The sequence below is a fragment of the Macrobrachium rosenbergii genome, chromosome 19, assembly GCF_040412425.1.
Source record: "Macrobrachium rosenbergii isolate ZJJX-2024 chromosome 19, ASM4041242v1, whole genome shotgun sequence".
Taxonomy (NCBI): Eukaryota; Metazoa; Arthropoda; class Malacostraca; order Decapoda; family Palaemonidae; genus Macrobrachium; species Macrobrachium rosenbergii.
In genome coordinates, this window is record NC_089759.1 from 35,566,657 (window position 1) to 35,589,156 (window position 22,500).

The following is a 22,500-nucleotide window of genomic DNA, read 5'->3' on the forward strand; positions in this document are numbered from 1 at the left end:
GTGTTGCCCGTGAGTAGTTTTCTATCCTTGAAAATTAATTGGTCGTTGCATTATTAGCAGTCGATCATAAGAATCCAGTAATTATGAGCTTTCCCGCTATGCGTCAAAAATACAGGGTGAGCCAAAAGTAGGTGGACAGTTGGTGGAATAGGGTTTGTGTTAGGTTATACTATACCGATGGTGTTTCTTATAACTATGGCGTTTGTGGTATATTAAATTTTACTACTAAGTTTATTTAAATTTGATATTTGTCTCTTTTCAGATAACCCATAATGGCAAATGATTTAATATAGCTGTATATGTAATCTCCAAATGAATGTTATCATCTACTGCCCACCTACTTTTGGTTCACCTTTTGTGAATATTAATAGACTTCTTGGTACCGTGTAATTTTCCATCACCTCTCTCTCTCTCTCTCACTCACACACACATAGGCTCTTGCGTGAGGAGTGGCTGCTTGGATGTCCAATATCGTCCTCAGAATTCGAAGTAAACACTATTGGCGTGTCCATGTATGAAATTCAAACATAGATGGGGCGGTTCCGGAGAGGCTTTCACGTTAAGCTATTGCGTGCTCGCTACGAGGAGTATGTGTGTTCGTGTGTCCAAAACGCCTCTGCCTAGTAGGACAACATGGCGGCTGTGGCTTCTCTCTCTCTCTCTCTCTCTCTCTCTCTGTGGTCATTTACTTCAGTTATGAAATACTCCGGAGATATAAGTATATTACAGTATTGCGGTATGGTAAGAAAAAGGAATTTCAATGTGAATAGTACTTGAATTTCCTCATCAAGCTTTTCAATGAATAAATATTCATTAGACTGAACTATCATTTTATCTTCATCCCTCAGGCTATCAATTAGAGAGAGAGAGAGAGAGAGAGAGGGATAAGGTTGACTGCTATTTGGAGTAACACCATCTCTTAAAACAACTGAAGTCCTCTGCATGCATGTTTAACCCCTCGTTATATTTTTATGGGGGCTGAATTCGAGTACATAATTTTTAATATTCCAATACTACTATTTCTCATACTATAACTATTGCTACTGCTATTATTATCATAGTTACTACTGTCATAGCTGCTACTACAACAGCTGGAGAAAACTACAACCATGTTGCACAACCCAAAGATGAACAACCATTTATAGAGTGTGGCCTTTAACAAAATGGGCGGCTCTATGGGGTATGAAGGATTATATTGTAAGTAAATTATCACAAGAAGTGAACTCAGCAGTGTAGATAAAAAATGCGCGGAAATTTTTTCAGTGCAGTCGAGTTTTCTGTACAGAGTATAATGCTGTATGAAACTCTCAGCTACGGCCCATGAAACTCTTAGCCGCGTTCCATGAAACTTTCATCCAAAGCCCGGTGGTGGCCTGTGTTGTTGGTACTTATAGCGGTGGCCTGTGTTGTTGGCACTTATAGCGGTGGCCCGTGTCGTTGGCAAGTATAGCGGTGCCAGACGCATGATCATGGCTAACTTTAACTTTCAATAAAATGAAAACTTCTCAGGCTAGAGGGCTGCAATTCGGTATGTTTGATAATTGGAGGGTGGATGGTCAACATACCAATTTGCAGCTCTCTAGACTCAGTAGTTTTTGAGATTTGAGGGCGGAAAGACACACAAAAAGCCATCATGTTCGTTATGCTATGAAATAAAAATCAGGATGATGAGGAAAGATTGTAATGGATGAGTTATAAGCAGCTGCCATCGTAATAGTACAATTAGAGTGCAGTTAATAGTTCCAAAATTGATACGTTATTCTAATGAACTGCATGAAATAGGTATTAGGGCTTCAGTTTATGACGCAGGGTGTTTCGGGAGGAATGATTGTAATCTATGCTCTAAATACTAAGCACTGATCATTTTTCTGATTAATGTCAGTTCTTTTATTGATTGGCTATCGGCGTCTCATTCTACTTCTTTTTTTTTTATTAACTCTTGGTTGTATGTGCTAAAGTTGTCTAAGCTTTGCTTCCGTAAATATTCTTTAATCTTTTTATCTTTTTATTGATCCCTCGTGCAATTGCCTGTGTACTGCTTGGCTGGTTTTATGCTAGCATAAATAGACGTGAATGTTGCTGAGCCTTCGCACTTTCCTGTACTGTACATGCGTGTGTATTGTATTTCAAGAACAAGTATCCCTCAGGAGGTAATAAAGCTTCGTACATATCGGAACATGGCGAAGTACATCGGGTTATGGATCCCTTAATGGAGACGTTGGCGAGACGCACTTCGTGACGGGAGCGTATATTCATTTCCCAACCCGTGTTCCTGCTATCATTGTTATTCATGTGTGAAAGCTAAAAGTTTTTTTCTGCTCGTCTCTGTCCTCCGTGCAAAGCTTTTGTTGCCATTATCGGCCTTCTGTCCGTGGCAGGAAAAGCAATAATCGTTCGTGGTGGAGGAGCGAAGGACTCACGGCTGGAGAATATTACAAGGAGGGTAATTTCCTAGGTATGAAGCGTTGTTATAATGACAGGCTGTGTGTGTGTGGCGCACCAGTTAGCACCTCCGAACATGTGGCACAAGTGTTATTACCGAGATGGTTCCATCGGTCCCTCTCTATCTCCCTATCTGCATTCTGCGCTCATTGGCTAACTGTGGAAGAGCCACCAGCCAATAAGAATGCTCGATCCTGACGTAGTCCCTCCCCCTCTATATAGTTTATGTGTCCGTGGGACTGACTGGCTTGCTCGTGTCAAAGTTTCTCTACCTTCAATTATTTGACGGTCTCTCTCTCTCTCTCTCTCTCTCTCTCTCTCTCTCTCTCTCTCTCTCAGCACTAAATAAAAATGCCGTTCCGTTTCCCGGATATCAGGCGAAACTCGCGTTCAAGGATTTAAAAAATTCAGAATGAAGTAAATTATGCAACATTGGATTGTTGCAAACCTATAATATTTGGATGTGCGCTCAAGGGTATGGAGGCGTCATGATTGAAATGTACATGTTTCCGCTACGATGGTCATTTTCGCGCCTTCTTCCTCCTCCTCATCTCTCTCTCTCTCTCTCTCTCTCTCTCTCTGTGTCATGTGCACATGCAGAGTGTGTATGTGTGTATATATATATATATATATATATATATATATTTATATATATAAACATATAGACCTATATATATATATATATATATATATATATATATATATATATATATATATATATATACCTATACAATAGGTTCATGGGCAGTCCGTTGAATCCCGGATACACTGCACCTTTCATTTATATCTTGTGGGCAGTCTCATGCTTCCTAGATATTATGGGTTTCTGTTCAAGTGCCCCTTCTGTCTGGCACTTTTCAGGGCAGGCACTCTCAACAAGGGAGAATTTCTCCCTTGCATGGATCTGGGGGCAGGGGGCGGGAAGCAATGGAGAATACAAAACGGCAGACTCAGACTGTTGACATATTTATTTTAACATTCACCAGAGTTCTACAGATAATTTAGAGGACATCTGAATATTTTGAATAAAGTGCGATGTCGATTACATTACAGCTGGATAAATGGAGAAAGTGCAAGTAGAAATAAAAAAAAGGGGGGGTGGCACAGGTAGTGAAGAGTAAGTACGTCCAGAATTTGCCAAGTATTGAATTTTCCAGCATCTGACTGAACTGTAAAAAGGAATTCAACCGAAATCTTCCTGAGTGTTGCGGAGTTAGATTTAGCCTGAAAAACTTAAAAATTGTCGGGTGAAACAGTTCCTGCTGAATATCGAGATGAATTTCTGCAGATGAACACTGATTCGGAAACACGAAACGTAAGAAATTAGTTGTATAATTTGGCTGTTGGTGTAAGTGTCTTCCATTTGGGCAAGATATATCTGCGAGACAGGCTTTTCCAACTTTTCCAAATGAAAACTAAACAGTGAAGTAGACTGAAGGTTGAGAATAAGTTGCATTGTGTCCCCTCAAGCGTGCCTCCGAAAATCCATGAACTAGCTGCTGACTGATTTTCAACAAAATAAATTAAATTGCAACACCTTGTCTTTTTACTCTATTTTAAGATGCGATTTAATTATGTTAGTCGTCTAAGTAATAGGCAAGAATATTAAAAAAATATATTTTTATGAAGTTCTAGAAGCAATGAACATTGCTATTATTATTTTCTGAGAATTAATTTTAAAGTATATTGTAAATAATAATGCAATAATGTAAAAAAAAAAAAAAAAGAGCTTTCGATATTATAAGTACAAGATTTAAATGCCCATTTTCAGTCAAATATTTAAGAGCTTTCAATATTATAAGTACATGATTTAAAAGCCCATTTTCAGCCAAACAATCCGACGAGGGGGGGGGGTGGAGGTGACAGTGCGACACATGGAGTTAAACAATTGACTTGAAATTCAAGCTTCCAAAGAATGTTGGCTTCAACCTCCCACCGCAGACCCCACACTGCAGCAGTGACTGATCATGATGCAGAGCCAGTGATTCTTCATCGCCCTGGGGGAGACGCGAACCCCTAAGTTAAGTATACCTTATTTTAACCTGACCACTGAGCTGATTGACAGCTCTCCTAGAGAGGGCTGGCCCGAATGATTAAACTTATTTTACGTGGCTAAGAACCAACTGGTTACCTAGCAAAGCGACATCCGAGTGGCATACCACGACACTAACCACTATACCAGCGGACCAGCCTAATCAGCTTCAAAAACTGTTTAAAATGCTAAGTAACAAAGGTTATCCTCGACAAGAACCAAAGTTGAAAATGAAACGTCTCTATTTCCCAATAACTACGGGTTGGAGGGTAAATGTTTTTCCGAAATGACTCCAAATCTGGCATAATCTTGATTCCACAATAACACCAGTTTCAGAATAATCTTTATTCCACAGGAATTAGCAGCTACGAAATTATCTTTATTACACGATAACTACAGTTCGGAGCAGCCACTAACTTCATCACTGGGCCTGATGGTGTAAAAGAAAAAAAAAAAAATAATAATAATAATAAAGTTCTGAAGATCGAAATAGAATGAAACAAGTAAAAAATTATCGTAAATAAGGCAAAAAAAAAAGGGTTATGTACACGAGTAAAAGAAGAAAACAGATATATAAACAGGTAAATATAGTTTTTGCATTCCTCAGTAGAACATCGTAAAATTATTTTGCTCATGGAAGTCGTTAATATTCTAGATTAGGGAATGAGTTCGGTGCTTTTTCTTCCCGACTTTGATAGAACTGATAGAATTACTTCCGTCATAGACGCCGCTTTGGAGGTAAGGAGTCTTTGTTAAGTCTGTAAATGTCTGCTTGACTGAGTATAAATATCTATGGCAAATTTCGAAAATTTATCATTTAAAGGGAAAAAATGGGTTATTGCTTTACTGACATCGGAAACAGAAATTTTTGGAAACATTAAATTCTCCAATTATTCACCAAGAATCCTAAACATGTATCCCCCGCCCCCCGCTCAAGTTCCATACTCAAGAATAGCCTACTCTTTAATTTTTTTTTCCCCTGAGCCATATAATTTCTTTTTCCGATGGTTCCCTAATTCTTACGCGATTTCAATCCTGCCCATGAGAGTAAGTCGCTTTCTTGACGGTCTGACCCCGAGTCTTCTGACCCCGAGTCTTATCATAAGCGCCCTCTCTCATGTTACCCTCTGGCCGGGGTCGGAAGGGCTGTCGGTAACCCGCCCCATGAACCTCGGCCTAAAAAAAAAATAAAGAAAAGCCGGTCCTGTTATTTCATTATCGTCTGTTGCTACGCTGTTGCTTCAACCATCTCAGATTAAAGTAAAACCTTTGAACTGGAGACGATCTGCTTTTTCACAGGAAAAAGAATAACCTGGAGATTGTTTCATTACTTGAAAGGGTTTCGTGACAGTAAAAATATCATAAAAGAAATAGGTGCAGTCATCTATCATTTCTGAAATGCGTTTCGTTGGTAATTTCGAGTATTAAAGCACAGCAGGTATTCAGTACGCTCAGTAAAGAAGCCGTTTTTAGATGTAAACTTGTGAATAACATCAATAGTAATGATAATAGTATAGATAAGGTTCCATTTATTCATACCCAAGTGTGTTTCCTCGCATAAGCCAATGTCTCCATTTATTTTCATACACGCGTGCAAGCACACTTCTGTATGCACACTCAGTATCTTGTGAAGTTCTGTAACTCCTCAAATACTAGCTGAGTGTTTGTTTATGAGAGCGATCATTTTACTTCGACACTCCGGGCTATATTTTAGAGTTAATTGACACATTATAAGCAGAAGTGCCAACAGATGTCTTGCCTTGGCTCCGAGATACTTTCCGGCGTCTGGCCCTTCCCTCCTTCCTCAGACGTCGCTGTGAATCATATCCAGGAATAACTTTGCGAAGACTTGCTGTGCAAATCATGACAGCTCTAAGGGAACTAATGACGCTCTTCTTCCTCTGCACTTTGTTTGATCTTGGCGCAAATGAAGTTAGTTTCCACTTCGGCTGGATCCGGTTCAGCTCGACGATGGTACCTGGTTCTTGCCCACTCCGTTTGTTTTCGGCAGAAGTAAAGTGTGTTCGTTTGATCGATGGCTCAACTGCAGTTTCGCGAGGCTGCCGGCGACTTTGAACGGCGAGAAATGTTGCTGTTGACCAGAAGTATGACCCGCGTCGTCTCAGTCCTTTCCACCTGTTCTGCTTGCTCGATGAAGCTAGCTTTGGTGTCAATTCTTGCTCCCACCTTGACTCTATATCGTTTGCTTGAAGTTTACTCTCTCTCTCTCTCTCTCTCTCTCTCTCTCTCTCTCTCTCTCTCTCTCTCTCTCTCCGTGCGACCTAGACAAGGAATTATTAAAGAAAAGCTTCAAAGCACCGGGGAAGTTTTGATGCTCTTCGTGAGCAATTAGCACGATTTTCTCGAGTCTCACAGGAGCTTGTAGCCAGGATCCTAAAAAGATCAAGCTTGTACTAGACTGGTTACCACCGCCCGGGGACCCAGCGGGAGTCTTTCCCCATGTAATGCTGCTGATACCTTAATGCTTTTCTTCCATCGTCCGTTATTTTCTTAGGCTGCTCATTATCACCACCACCGTCTCGTGAAATTCTTGAGAATGGACTTTGAAGTTTATCGGCCACTAATCTGGGATTGCATACGACGCGCAAATTTGCGAAGATTTGGTCATTAGCTTTGCAGATAGCTTGTTGTGATATCTTCATTGCTATCACGGTTTTACACACATACACACACACACACACACACACACACACACACACACACACATATATATATATATATATATATATATATATATATATATATATATATATATATATATATATATATGTGTGTGTGTGTGTGTGTTCGTGTTGAAAGATCCACAGTGATATATTTGTATACGATTTTTTTTTCAGTGACCAAGTCCACAGAAGATGGACGAAAGCTTTTAGTTTTTGTATTTCTTCACAAAAACATTTCAACACCGTATCCAAGTGTATCACTGCGGATCCTGCAAGGAATTGGTCCATCACGTCACTCAGACTGGCTTTCATATATATATATATATATATATATATATATATATATATATATATATATATATATATATATATATATATATATATATATATATGTGTGTGTGTGTGTGTGTGTGTGTGTGTGTGTGTGTCTGTGTGTGCATCTGGGTATACGCGTGTATCAAGATTTACAAGCGAGCTAATATGACACTTGAGACTATTCCGAGTGTAGGAATCTGGAATAAAAGAATTTTTTTAGCTCCCCTTACAAGGAAATAAAGAATAACGGTGTATTTTTTTACTTCCTTTATTTGTATCTGTTAAATTATTAAAGGAGTCTACGGTAAGCTAAACTCTCTCTCTCTCTCTCTCTCTCTCTCTCTCTCTCTCTCTCTCTCTCTCTCTCATGAAGTAGGCTACCAAGACTACATGAAGACTGTAGGAAATATTTTAACTTCTTATTTCATCTATGTGAAATTGAGATGCAAATTTATTTATTTATTACTTCTTTTCTTAAACGATAGTGCCTTCGAACACAGGTGCATCTTTTGGGACTACAGAAACATTATAAACTCTTTAATAAATTATACTGACAATTTTTACTTTGTGTCTGAGCACGTACCCATAAAACTGAGGGCATGTCTTTGACCAGTACATGTTATCTTTTTCCACTTGGCTTATCAGTTCGGACGAGGAAAGGGGAAACGGATTTCAGACGATTTCTTCATGAAATTGTTGTCAACATTTTTCACTGGTATCTTCATAGGCTGACAATCCCGTTCTAGCATTTCTCAGTTTTTATGTGACTTTAGCCCAGTGGTTCTTAACCTTTCTATTACCAGGCCCCCTCTGAGAGTTGGTTCTTCCCTCCGCGCCCCCCTTGCATATATGAGTGAAATTCCCTCCCAGATTTAAAGGAAAATGGAAAATAAAGCGAGGGAGAAGGGGTGTTTTTATTCTTAAGCCAGACGAGTCTAATCAGAGTGGTAGACTATAGGAAACTAACGTTACAAGGCCACGATACCTGTGCTTTTTTTTCATAAACTTCTGAATATTAGTAAGAGAATAATGAATATAATTAGAGAATTTTAAATTTTTTCCTAGGTCTTGCGACCCCCCCTGGAAATTGCTGACGCCCCCCTAGGTTGAGAACCACTGCTTTAGCCTTTTACTTTTTGTATTAGTAGACTTTGGAATAAATGGGCTAAATGAGATTTCCACTGCTAAGGCTGACTGGTCAAAGGCGCTTAGGAATTTAGACATTAATCACAACTATGGCTGAAATATCAACTATAAAGCCAAATCACATAGATTGCTAAGAAATTGCAGGTGGCCTTTATCTACTCCGGCCAATCAGAAAATTAAATGAATGCCAGAACTAACCTGTTCTTTTAATCAATAACATCTGTTGCAAACCTGCTTCAACGATCAAGGGGCCGTGTCAACTTTTTTTTTTTTTTTTTTGATCCTAGGACGCAGCTAAACGTAACCATCACAGTTTGGGTCGCTCAAAGTTTTGAATCAAAATATTTCTTTACGGTCAAAGTTCATCTCGACGCCCCGTCTGAAACTCCGGTCGACAATGATGCCTGGGTCGATAAAGGTAACCTTACTGAACCTTTAGAGAGGGGCGGGATCTGCTTTAAACTTGTTTGCAGAAATAATTTCTTCTTACAAGCATGACATTACTGATTAGCGAGCGATACATTTTCTCTTGCTTTGCAAAGTCATGGTTCGATTCTGTAATGCCAAAGAAAATAATAAGCATGAAACATGCGATATATAATTAAACGAAACTGCTCGAGACAAAATAAGCAAAGCAAACTATATCAGTGAATCTAACAACAGTGTGCACACTGACAGTAATTATGTTAAGAAGAAGAAATTAAGGCTTCATAAAGTGCTCTAGAAATTCCAGAAGTAAGCAACTCATGCACATTACACTTAAAATAAAGCCTTCCTTGAATGCCACACTATCTGGAGGTCTGCAGTGTCGGATATGAAATGTGAAAGGAAAACGAGAAAAAGAAGGTATTTTCTCATTATCTACCAATCAAGTTTTGCTCTGAGAAAAAATGTTTGGCGCAGCTTTCAAAAACAAAAAAGAGGGAACTTGGATAAAAACGAAAATTGTGCCGCATATGCTGTCAAGTAAGAGAAGTCACAATTAAGAATGGATTACAAAGCAATATACAGGTATGTGCTCCCGCATATACTGTATATATATATATACTAATATAGGTACTCCTTTCACTTATGCACGGTAGCCTAATACTAGAGAAAGGGACTATTGAGACGTGCCTCCTCACCCAAATAGGTACTCTAAAATTGTAACCAGGCGCGCTATTAATGAGGAGTATGGTAGAGAAACGTTGACTTTAGAAAGTCGGTTGCGGACCCCCAGTGGTGGCTCACAATTATTTTCGAACGATTACTGATAGGGTTTCTCATCAATGGGGTACTTCTCGCTTCCTTTATTTTCAGGAGAATGTTCTCACCCTCCCTGTAGTGCTAATTTCATTATTAACTTTATTCCACGGCGTGCATTGTGGGAAATTAGATGTGGATGTCCTGGTTAGTAATGAAGTGCTTGTGCGTTTTCCATTTCATTTCGTCATTTTTAAACCATTCTCGGTAGCTCTCTAACAAACATTTGTGGATCAACGGTGTCTGTCGACGATTTACTTCCTTATAATACAATTATAAGGATATAGTATACTATTGTATATTATATGTCAACTACTTAGATTTCTGATGAATTCAGCAGAAGTAGCTATCAATAATCTCCACTATCAAAACTCCTCTCAGCTGATTTTTGCTTAATTTAGCACCATGAGCTAAGATCATGACGTTATTGGCCATCAGTGCCGGTGACAGTTAACTTGCGAAATGTTGAGAGTTTGTGCAAAAAACCTTATTTCCTTGCAAACGAACAGTCACTCCTTCATGCACATTACCGTTGATACTCTCAATTAAATGTCTTACTTAATAAGATAATAAAAAGATGGGATTGGTATTAGAAATGTTATTCAAAGGATGTTATTAAAATAATTTGATAAAATGTTACGAAATTTCAATTTTGAAGTTAGGAACCAGACCAAAAATATTTACAGAAAAAGTATTTAGGAAGCTCAGGTCAAAACGGCGGAATGTATAAGCTGGACACCAGAGAGAATCTCCAACAAAGCTCCTTTAATGCCTAATGGCCATTTATATTATAATGAAGTCTTCTCTCACCAAAGAATGGATTTAACCTTTGCCAAAATAATCCTGAGAGGTCCAACGTATTAGTATTAATTCCAGGCATTAAAGGCACAAAAATGAACCGTGTGAAAACGATAAGATTTTTGAAATTAAACTTCATGTCGTTTCCATGATCTTATTTTATAGAAGCGAGAATTATTTTCATGTTTTTTTTTTTATGTTTTAAAATTTATGCAGCGAATATATATATATAAGCAAATCATACGAAGAAACAGTCAAAGCCTCAGTCGTGCAGGCTGCTGTCACCAAGAGCAGGTACCTTATAGGTTACAGGTAACGAAACCAGTTCGCTGCCTGATATCCAAGAGTTTAATCCTCACTCCCACATTTTCTTCATTTATTTCGAGGGCATAAAACTCACTGCGTCGCACGTGTGGCCGAGATTTCCTTCTGCTTTTGTGAGTCAAGTTAGGCGTGTCTGTTTGCCCTGGAGTTCAGTTTTAGAACATAAAATTAGGCTTGCTTGCTTTTATGCATGACCGGTTTGTTTACGTCAAATCAGATAATCCCACTTGCTTATTGTATTACAAGCAGCTATCTAGAAGACTGAGGTTGCTTCTCTTGCCCTAGTCCATCGTATATAAGAATTTTATTTGAATTATGCCCAGGCTTATAGGGAATGGGATATTTAGAGTTGTTCGAGCCTAGATATTTAGAGTTGTTCGAGCCTAGTTCCTTATGCGAGGACCTACAAAAAAAAAAAAAAAAAAAAACAGGCATATGTTGCAGTTTTAATGGGATCATTTTAAAGTCCTGTAAATTCAAGCAAAATACGAATGTTGTACACTATTCCTGTATTAAGAATAAAACAATAAAAAGTAAAGCAAATGTATTCTAGCTAACTACGAATGTTTTTAGTGATGAATGTTATCGAAAACTCTGCTGGAAATTCTGAGTAATTTAGTTATTATGTAAAAAAAATCCAAATCCAATATATATGATATATCAGGTGCAGTGATAGTTGAGAGACATTTGTTTAGAGCAAACGGCTCGCTTCTGCAAGGTCCGGGGTTTGATCAGCGCCTGCTACCTACCGGCTGACCAGGTGTGGACGGGAACGAGCGTCACTTATGGTTGAGAAAATGGGATATATATATATATATATATATATATATATATATATATATATATATATATATATATATATATATATATATATATATATATATATATATATGCTGCACTATCAAGTTCTACCGTACCAGATACGAATCTTGCGTTTAGGATTGCGGGAGTTTTCAAAGAAATGTGTTGGGTCCTGATTAAAAGGAGGAAAAAAAAAAAAATCCTGTGTGTCTTTTGAAGCGGAAAGAAAAACTCACGAAATGGCTGACCCCAAACCAGAAAACTTTGTTAAATGCAATTGATTTCCTCATTTTTCGGATATCGATTCCGAATATCTCTCTCCCACTCCGTGTCCGCGTGTGCTGCGATCTGACGCTCGATCGAAAAAAAACAAAAAAAACAAAAACAAAAGACAAATGAATGGCGAATTCGAAAAGCATAAAAGATTAAAATGTCAATTCTATCCTGGAAAGCTCTGGGCTGAAAAAAGCAAAATCTAAATAGAGACATGAAACGCTGCGATGTTAAAAAATGCAAAAGAAGTGGGGGGCGAATTTTTCGACAGGATTGGCAATGCGCGAGAATTAAGGGGGGGCTGGGGGGCAAAAGCCCATCTCAAATCAGGTTGCAGTTACCAAGCGCTTTTCCAGGATCCCGACCGCTCTTTTTTTTAGCACGCTCCAGCCTCAGCCCTGGACGCCGTCGGTTTGAAGAACTACTGGGACGTAAATTATTTAATGCGCTGTCGGGATGGAGAACTACTAATTTGGAAACTAATACTTTCATCTCTTAATACAATTACGAAATTTTCTGTTGCTTTCTTCGAAGCCCACCCACACACCCAACCTTTTTTTTAAAGTTTTATTTTCGTTTTGGTGTTTGAATGAAAATCTTGTTCGTTCTGTCATCAAGCTCTAATAATTTGATTCGCTGGAGTTCCTAATCTTAGATATGTTTAAGCTCCTGTTGCACTGCTATTTTCCTTGTATATTTCCATCTCTTGGTAAACGTTTATAGTGGAAAATACTAAAATACTAATTGTGAAGGCAGTAAACGAGATGTTGTTATCACAGTAGCCAACGATCAATGACCATTGCTCACGCAACTGAAGTCCTTATCTTAAAGTGTTTATTCTATGCAACAGTTTGTGCATGTTTTTATTTACATTCCAAAAAGGCGTTTGTGACCTGTAGTTTGACGTCAGTGCTCAGAGTATGTGTGAACTTAACAAGCAATAAAGAAGTGTTTAACTTTGGTATTTTTTCTCTTATCTGAAATGAAATTCTGTTTATCGAAGTTCAGGCTCTGACGTCAGACTGACGTGTTGGCCTTTATTTTAACTAATTACATTATTCTAGAATCGAATGAATATTTGAAATAACCGAGGATACATCACTGAAATTTTCATTTTCATATCCCTTACTAAGACTGTCTCCACAACAGCAAAATTTTTATGAACAAAAATGATATATGTTGCATGACTGAAAGCATATGAAAATATTAGATTCATCACTGCGTTTCTTTGCAAACAGAAGGTTTACATGAAACCCAAGACACCTCGCCAGGTCAGACCTACAAGGAAACAACTAATTGACCCATAGAGTAATGTTTCATGTGGATAAAGTTATTTTATTTATAAAATATTCCGTCTTCCCCTCATTTCCCTTTATATATACTTAATTATGCTCGAGATTTCAAAGCAGTGACAAAAATTGTCTTTTTTTTAACTTGCTAAATGCGAACCTGTAGATAGAAACTGTAAAGGGAGTGAGGATTAAGATGAAAGAAAGTAGCGTAAAAGTAACGACGCCCATATTAAGCAGATCTTAATTAAGAACTGCTCGCATTCTTATAGAGAGGCCTGCTTGTTTAGATAAATTTATACCCCGGTGATTAAGGGATAAAAACTCGGGGACCCAGTTCTGACTGCTTTCTTTTTCTGTGCTTGAGACAGAAGACAAATTTATCGATACTGATATGTGTGTGTGTGTGTGTGTGTGTGTGTTTTCTGACTTTTTTTTTTTTAGTATGAGCCTTTGAACCTAGTCAGTGTGTCAGGAAGTTAACATATTCATAGAAGGATCTTTGAATAGCTCAAGTGTGAAGCTGAACTTTCCTTGATAGCAGATATATTTATTGCAGTCCATAGCGATGTCAGGCAGGGCAGCCGATCGAGACTACGGTCTACCCCAAAGCCAAATCAAAGTCCTTCAAAAGAAGGCATCGTGCTTACCCCATGCAAAAATTGGGGAAAAAGCACGTTAGAAGAAGAAGAAGAAGAAGAAGAAGAAGAAGAAGAAGAAGAAGAAGAAGAAGAAGAAGAAGAAGAAGAAGCGGAAGATAAAAGTTCTACATTGCCGGCTCAGAGAATGCAATTGAACATGGACAGATTTTGTAAACAAATCCTTCCAGAATATTTACTCTTGATGACAGTTTTGTGTTTCGATTTCTATGTAAATTTTAATACTTATTCACCCTCATTTGAATATAAGTCGCCCTGCACTAGATTACCTACATTAAACAAAGATAGGGTGCACTTGCAAAATGGCACAATAGATGGCTCTGCTTCGGTTGAGCAGTTATAGACTTAGCAACAGATGGTCGTTTTTGCTGCTGCACTTTTGTTTTGCGACATTTGCTTCCGCTTCCTTGACGTGAGGAAAACGGAAGCAAAATCTACTTCGCATTATTCGAAAAAATCCTATAAGTCATCTCAGCACTCCAGTCTGTAAGCTGGCGCTTCATCGCCACGGTACGACGAGCCTTTCAAAGTGTATTCTTCAGAAATTCCTAACAGGCAACACTGCAGCATTAGCCTAGTCTCCTTATCGTTTGTGGTAATATGGGCTGTGGCGCGAAGATGTCCATATTTCTCAGTGTCTTATTAATCTTCCGACAATTAACATAGTAATGATTATTCAGAGCCAACTAAACCAAAGTGTTGTTAGAGGAACCGTAATTTCTTGTCGGTGGCTTCAAGGGCATTTTTTAATTCCACCCTAACTTTTTTTCAGCATCGGGAGTGGAAACAATTTGACACTAATAGAGGCACGCAACACCTGCCACAAGTTTGGGTTTAAATCAAGTGTAATCATCTCTTGCACCTGTAGCTAAATAATCTGACATAAATCAAAATAAAAAATTCAGGGATTATCTATTCTCCGTCACTTTATTGCAGCGTGATTCTTATTAAGAGCAGTTTATCCTCAAGTGTCCACTCTTTTCGATTGGCTTAATTTCAGCCAACTGTGAATGTCGCCTCCTGAGAAGATTCCTATTTGGAGTTTTGTCAGTCTTCATTTTTCGTGTGCAGTCATTTATTAAAAAGTGTGTAATTGATTTTTCATGTCTTTTACCGAGTCCTGTCGGGCGGATGAACCTTAATAATTATGTCTACCTTATAAGCATTCTTTTCTTCATCGCAGAGGGACTGGTGACGCAAAGCTTTTTTTTTTTTAGGCCATTCAAGAACGTAAACTTAGTAACTAGCTCCATTTTGTCGAGAGCGGTTCGTTTACTTCGTCATTTTGTCGTTTAGAAGAATTTTTGTGTGTTTTTATACTGAAAAAATACTCACTCTCTCTCTCTCTCTCTCTCTCTCTCTCTCTCTCTCTCTCTCTCTCTCTCCCTCTCTCTCTCTCTCTCTCCGAAAATGCGCGTAAATGCTGAAACATTTCTCTATTCTATCACGGAGGGTAATTTTTTAATTTGATAGATAGAGCAGTTTTCATTTTAGTTTTGCTTTGATCTGTAAAAGTGTTTACCTTTCGCAAAACTCTCAGCTGTTGGAAACTGAAGGTCATAGTTCCGTCCTGTTTTGCAAATGGGGAGACTGATAGTGGTCTTTTTCTAAACGTGGTCAGTGAAACAGGAGCTTTTAAAGAACTGGGAAACTGAGTTATGCCGAGGAAAGAGAACTCTGGTCTTTGAATAAAGCACGTAAAAGCTGGTCCTATGTATGAGAGGACGTTGGCAATCCCGTTAGGGGAAGGTTTCTGCAGTTGCAACTAGGAAATCGCTGAATGTCTTTAAATACAATTAAAATGTCTCGCATTTAAAATAGTGCCCTCGAATAAGAATCCAAGGGTGCTACCTTTGGCGTGGCGTCACCGAGGTGTTAGTACTAAACATGGCGGAAGCTCCTTGGGACGGCTTGTTATCTACGCGTCACCTACTCCGAGGTGCTAGTACTAAACATGGTGGAAGCCCCTTAGGACGCCGTGTTTAGTACTAGCCCCCCGGGGATCAAAGTATTATATACCACCCATTTCTTTATTGTGTGGCCGATAAATTATATTAATGAACGGTATCTTCGTGCGGCCGTTACTTTGCATTTACCAAACGGTGCTTAGTACTAGCACCTCGAAGTGGGTGACGCGTAGATAACAAGCCGAAGTAGCACAGAATCCAAGTTAAAGCAGACATAAGCCAGAGGTCATTAAGTGAATTTGTATAACTTAATCGTTTGTTTGTCAATAAAATGTATATGTATGATCGGATTAAATTACAATTTGTATAAGATATTTTTTATACAAAAGTAAACCCGTTAGGGCATAAGAACAATGAAGGCGTAAGAATAACATTCATGCATATATAAAATTCAAACTTTCTTTTCGTAAAACTAAACTTTAGAAATATAGCCTATGAATCAGTTTTATACATGAGACTAACGCTTATGGGAATCAGATTTCAAACGAGAGCAGTTTGACGTTAATGAACGCGACTGGTTGTTCCCGGAAAGATGTTAATCCAATTCCTTTGGTACTCTCTGTTACATTTTGACAGTTTAACCCCGAGTAAAAGGAAAGGAGCAAAAAGGGAGAATTAATAATTGTTATTATAACTTATTAATTCAACATTCATTACTGTCATTAATATTATTATTATTGGTACTATTCACATGATACTATTTCACTGCTATTAATGTTACTGGCTTCGTATTGCATTATGAATCAATTCTGTTGATAAGATTAATCTACTAGAATTAATGCAAGGAATTTTTATTGGTAGAAATTGCATTCAAGACTCGAAACAGGAAAAATAAGCTTTAAAAATCAGATAAAGTCTTGGATTAACACTATATCGTTGCAGAAAAATTAACAGCAAAATCTTTGCTCTATCGCGACCACATGTAAAGGGTTTGTCAACCTCAGATTCGCAAAGCTTATCCAAGTAGTACTTAATAGTGATTATCTGTATAAAAAGTTATTAGGTTTTCAATTTAACGACTGAAAGAGCCAATTTTCCACTGTCAACAAAGTTATCTTCATCAGCAGAAAAGGTATTATTGCTGAGATCGAACTTAGCCTGAGAAGTACGATTTGTCATGACGGTAATCCGATGGCGCAACTGTCTCAAAGGGCGAAGATTTGAAGGCAGTTTTTGCTGTTGTCATGAGTGGCCAATTGAACTTGATTAAGTGTTCCTCTTTATTTTTATATATTCAAACAGTTTTTTATTCATAGACATACCTGTTTTTAAAATCATTATCTGGGCCTTATAGTGAAGGCTTGTACTCTCATTCCCTCTGATTCGAGTATAACCACATTTGATGAAAATCGAATTAAGTCAAAGAGAAACAAAAACAAGATTATGCCTTTGACATTTGTATCGAATTCATGATAAACACTTGCAGTGCACATTGGCACTGGCGTAACTAAACTAAAAACAAAATGGCATCCTTAAGCGTTGCAGCAGACAGCCTGTGGCAAAATATAGAGCTGGTGGAAGCACATTCAGACAACTGTATGCTCGCTTTGTCTTCCTTGGTGGAGTTCCAGTTGACGTTCATCTCTACTTCTCTCATGATAAATGACTAAGAAGAAACTCTAAGCAGAACTAAGTAATCAAGAACGAATATCAGCAGCGAGAACGAAAAAAGAAAAGAAGTGGATATTGCCATCGTGTTTCAAGCCGGTTCCATCCGACTGCTTGACGCCTAGAGACCTCTGTACTACATCTGCACAGCACAGCACAGGCATAAAAGGCATTTTTTTGTCAAAATTTTGAGCATGTGTTAATATCTTGCTGGTTAACAATTTGAGGCAAGTCAGTGATCTGAGTAACTTGTGGAGAGGACGATCATGGTGTATGCATCAGGAGCCCTAGATGTGAACAGTGGTGTGAGGGTTAAGCCTGCTACTACCATTGGGAACATAATTCAGTGAAAAATGACCACAACAAAGGAAAACTGGAACTGGAATGCAAGCAAGGAAATAAGAGCATCAATGAGAACCACACAAATGGAAATAATAGACTCTATAAATGACAAGTTTGTCAAGAAAAGTATAGGAGCTTAAAATAGTGAGGTAGCCATCCAGACTTCCAGATAATATAAAATAAATCTGGTTGTTGCTGGTCCAGCGATGGGATAGATTGTTTCGACCTCTCAGAAAAGGATTCTGGTACGTTTTCTGTAAATAAAGCTGTTCCAACAGCTAATGGAAAAAAAATACTGTTTTTTTTTTCTTAAGATGACGGAGATTCAGAAAGCCAGAAAAAAAAATTCATGTGAAAATGTCAGTATCCATACACATACACACACACACACACACACACACACACACACAAATACACACAAAAACACACAAACAAACAAATAATGGTCCTAATTCGTGATACGGGACCTCACTAGTTTTTCTGAAGCTTCATAATTTTTTTTTTCCGTTGTTAGCGGAATTGGCAAAGACAGGTTTAACGGGGATAATTTGAATCACTTATAAGCCAGATATTCTTCATTTGCACTGAACAGCAATAGACAGTGACTGGGAACTCAATCATTCTCATCTTGAAAGATACTTGCTTTCATAAAAAAAAACAGTCCAAGAATTAAGAATCACATTGGACTAAAGTGACCATGATATTCTTACTAACCGCTACATCAGTAGTCTCATCGACAATGAGCGACAGCGCATTTTTTCTTGAAAAGAGACAATGATCTCTGTTTATTTACCACCTGGTAATCCTCTCCCTCTGGAGGATTTCAAGACTTCCATCACGTGCCAGCATCATTTCCCCTTCCTGGCGATATAAAAATACGTGCCCCCTTTCCTGAGAGGTGAAATCAGAACGATAGGGAAATGGTACTACGTTCTTGAAACTTTCACAGCAGAAATCTTAAATATAGGAGAAAAATACATTCATATGTTCTGGCCAGTACCTCATCAGTTACTGAACTCCCTCCAGTACTGGAGTACCTGATTTTGGTTGGGAGGCGATGGGTGTTATCGCAATCATCTAACACTGTTAAGGACCAAATACCATTTATTCATCCAAAGAGCATTCACTGTTTATAGACAGGACTGTTCTTCTGTGTGATAATGCAAAAGTGGAAATGAGCTCAGCACGCCAGGCCTATTCCCGCGGGTGGCGGTCTGCTTGAATGCATGTCATATTTCACAAAGCATTCCTAACCTAAAGTTACCTCGGCCTATCTCTCCTACGACACCGTGCCCTGTACTGTCCACAAGCTTTCGCCCTCCCCGCCCCCCCCCCCTCCCCGCCTCGCCAACGGGATATGGCAGAACAACATTACCATTTTGTTTTTTTTAGGAATTACGTTCGAAATGTTGACCGTGTATGTTACAAAATGTCGAAATTACGTGTGTATAACGTCGTCTTTTCATAACGTCTACTTGCAAATTCTTTTTGTACTAAATATGAACTTTACAGAAACAAGAATTACTAGATATAGATCACACTCTGCAGTAAAATACTGTTTGCTTGGGCTAGTGTACCTTATATCATTATGTAACTGCTATCTTTTTTTTTTTATCGCTTCACTTTGGAGTTACTATTTACGCTATGATAGTCATTACCGTGTCACTTTGAAGCCTAATACTTGTAGTTTATTTATGCAGTTGAGTCAGAAATGCAAAGAAGAAACCAATATCAAACTGCTAAGTTGAAATTAGCCGTAAAAAAAAATCAACGTGTATTCGTAAAGTAAAATTTACGTAAATTGACCCAGTGCAAACCTTTCTAAGTCATGAGAAACTGCTATAAATTTCTTCTCGGATGATATAAGTGTTACCATATCCATTGCATTCATATGCGATAAGACGCTAAGCAATATAATTTTTTTTATTACTCAGCAGGATATTAAGTGATTAGCGATGTTTTCCTTTAAGTGCTCTGTCCACCGCTGCCTCCTGAGTGCAACTGGGAGATCTCGTGACTTACTCCATATGATGCACATTTATGATTAATTTTTACTTTTTTGTTTTTCAAACAAAACGTAAAATGTTGGATTTTGATGACGGAGAAAGTGTCTGTGTGTTTGTGACAGAGAGAGAGAGAGAGAGAGAGAGAGAGAGAGAGAGAGAGAGAGAGAGAGAGAGAGAGAGAGGGATGGTACGGCGAGAGAAAAAGAGTACCCGTGTTACTTCCAAAGACGATAGTTATATAAGAACCAAGTGTGAATTAAATTTAATTTGAAAAGGGGAAAAAGATAAGTATACCTTAGTTTAACCAACGTAGAGACACAGTTCTTGGGCCCTATCCAGGGTACCTCCCCAATTCTGGTCAGCTCTTCCTCCTACACAGTTCTTGACGCTACAAAGCTACAAAAGCTGTCTTTTCCCATGCTCTACATCCAGGAAGATCCGTGTAATAGACCTAACAACATACTAACGTTACGGGAGATTCGACTACACTGATGAACGTCAGGGGAGAGATGTAGTATACATACCAAAGTAAACTTATGTAACCTAGCCTTGGCTAGCCCAACGTAATCTTTATCCATCACATACATGTCCCCAAAAGCTCCTTCATCTTGGTTCACAGGAAGAAGTGAAGTAAATGACGTCACAGAATTTCTGGTATCAAGTAAAACTAAAGAAATATACTGAACACTCACCCATCTCGAGGTCGTTTGCGCAGACGCAGTGTAGCAGTGATCCTTGCGGTATGAATTGAGATGATGAAGAAGAAGAATGGGAAGTTCAGCGTTGTAGTAGTATTAGAGAGAGCACTCTGCTTTAGCTTTTACGTAACGGCTCCGCAGAGTGGCTGTCAGAAACAGAGTTCCCCACACTCGCCGATTAGCTTCAGTTAACGCTTCAGTTCCAACAGAAGCTTCGAAACCACGAAACCAAGTGGAAATGTATGCTAGTGGGCAAGAGAATCACGGTGTTTTCTTGAAAGACATCGTTCATAGTCGCACTAGCTAAGGCGCGTTAGTCTAATTCAGTGGAGGTTGTTGGGAATGGCTTCGCTACGAAATAGTTCTATATCTTTTCGCTGGGAGACTTCCTTCAGCTTTACTTCACTCACACAACCTGAAAAAGAAGAAGAGAACCTTATGATGTAAAGAAGTATATCTCATGTTATTAGAGAGTTCATCGCGGAAACTTATATAATAGGCTAACGTTAATCAGTGTCCACGCTGAATGTTACCAGCAAATATTTTTATTTGTTGATAAACTTTCTGGAATACTTTTCGATTTAATGCCTTCCGAAGTAAAAATCAAAAAGCTCTACAAAAGGTTTAGAAGGGTTTTATGTAACTTCACTATTTGTATAAACTTATAGCAATGTTTCTTTTCTCTTTCAAATAACTCAGTCTATATATATGCAAACACACACACACACACACACACACACACACACACATATATATATATATATATATATATATATATATATATATATATATATATATATATTACTAAAAGGACCTCATTCAAACTGCATGGTATCTAATATTTATTCAGGTACCAAGATGTATTACCATTAACCGTCTTGTTATCATATAAGAAGCTGCTTTCCTTTTTAGTTTTCTGAAAAGAAAATTATTGTGCCGGCTTTGTCTGTCCGTCTGCACTTTTTTATCCGCACTTTTTTCTGTCCGCCCTCAGATCTTAAGAACTATTGAGGCTAGAGGGCTGCAAATTGTTATGTTGATCATCCACCTTCCAATCATAAAACATACCAAATTGCAGCCCTCTAGCCTCAGCAGTGTTTATTTTATTTAAGGTTAAAGTTAGCCATAATCGTGCTTCTGGCAAAGATATAGGCCAGGCCACCACCGGGCCGTAGTTAAAGTTTCATGGGCCGCAGCTCATACAGCATTATACCGAGACTACGGAAAGATCGATTTATTTTCGGTGGCCTTGTTTATACGACGTACAGAACACTCGCTTGCGCCGAAGAAACTTCGACGCATTCTTGTTTTCTGAAGGCGGAACAGAAACTCTTTGAAGCTGAGGAGAAATGAACTGCTCTAGTTAATAATGGACTTACTTTACGTATTTTGTAATCTCGGTGGCTTCGATTGATGGAAAGCGTTCTTTAAAAGCAGATTTAAGGGGTCTCTGGAAATAGGTCATAGTAGTAGGAAGAGGAAACTTGCGAAGCAGTGGAAAGCGAAGGTGATTTTGCGACCATTCTTGGCGGCGACCAGGAACCATCTTGAGACATCGTAGGACCTGGCAACCTTGTGCCATAATTCCTCCGTGGAAAAAAAATCATTCAACCGATCAGTTAGTCCATCAGTCTGTCAACCAACTGAATAAATAGGCGAATAAATAAAATAAATTGGTAGATTGAACAGATAAGTAAGATAAATTGATTGATAAATAAGAGAAAATATATACAATAGAAAAAACAAAAGGAACCAAAATGAAAACATGGAACGGGAAAGATTTAAAAGGAAAAAGTTCGATGAAAAAACATACATTTTGATTGTAATTTATTTTGTTCGTTTTTCGGTAGTTCAGTTAAATGTAGCTGTTTCTG

At 38.3% G+C, this 22,500-nt stretch overlaps 1 protein-coding gene across 2 annotated transcripts in view; it reads right to left on the minus strand.

Annotated features, from left to right (window-relative positions):
• Positions 1 to 22,500, minus strand: part of LOC136848827 (uncharacterized) — a 318,864-nt gene that overhangs the window by 155,517 nt on the left and 140,847 nt on the right. For both annotated transcript variants that reach the window (XM_067121566.1, XM_067121567.1), the window contains exon 2: positions 20,621 to 21,041. In XM_067121566.1, coding sequence (XP_066977667.1) covers positions 20,621 to 20,624 — 4 coding nt within the window. In that variant the 5' untranslated portion in view covers positions 20,625 to 21,041. The remainder of the gene's footprint in view (positions 1 to 20,620; positions 21,042 to 22,500) is intronic.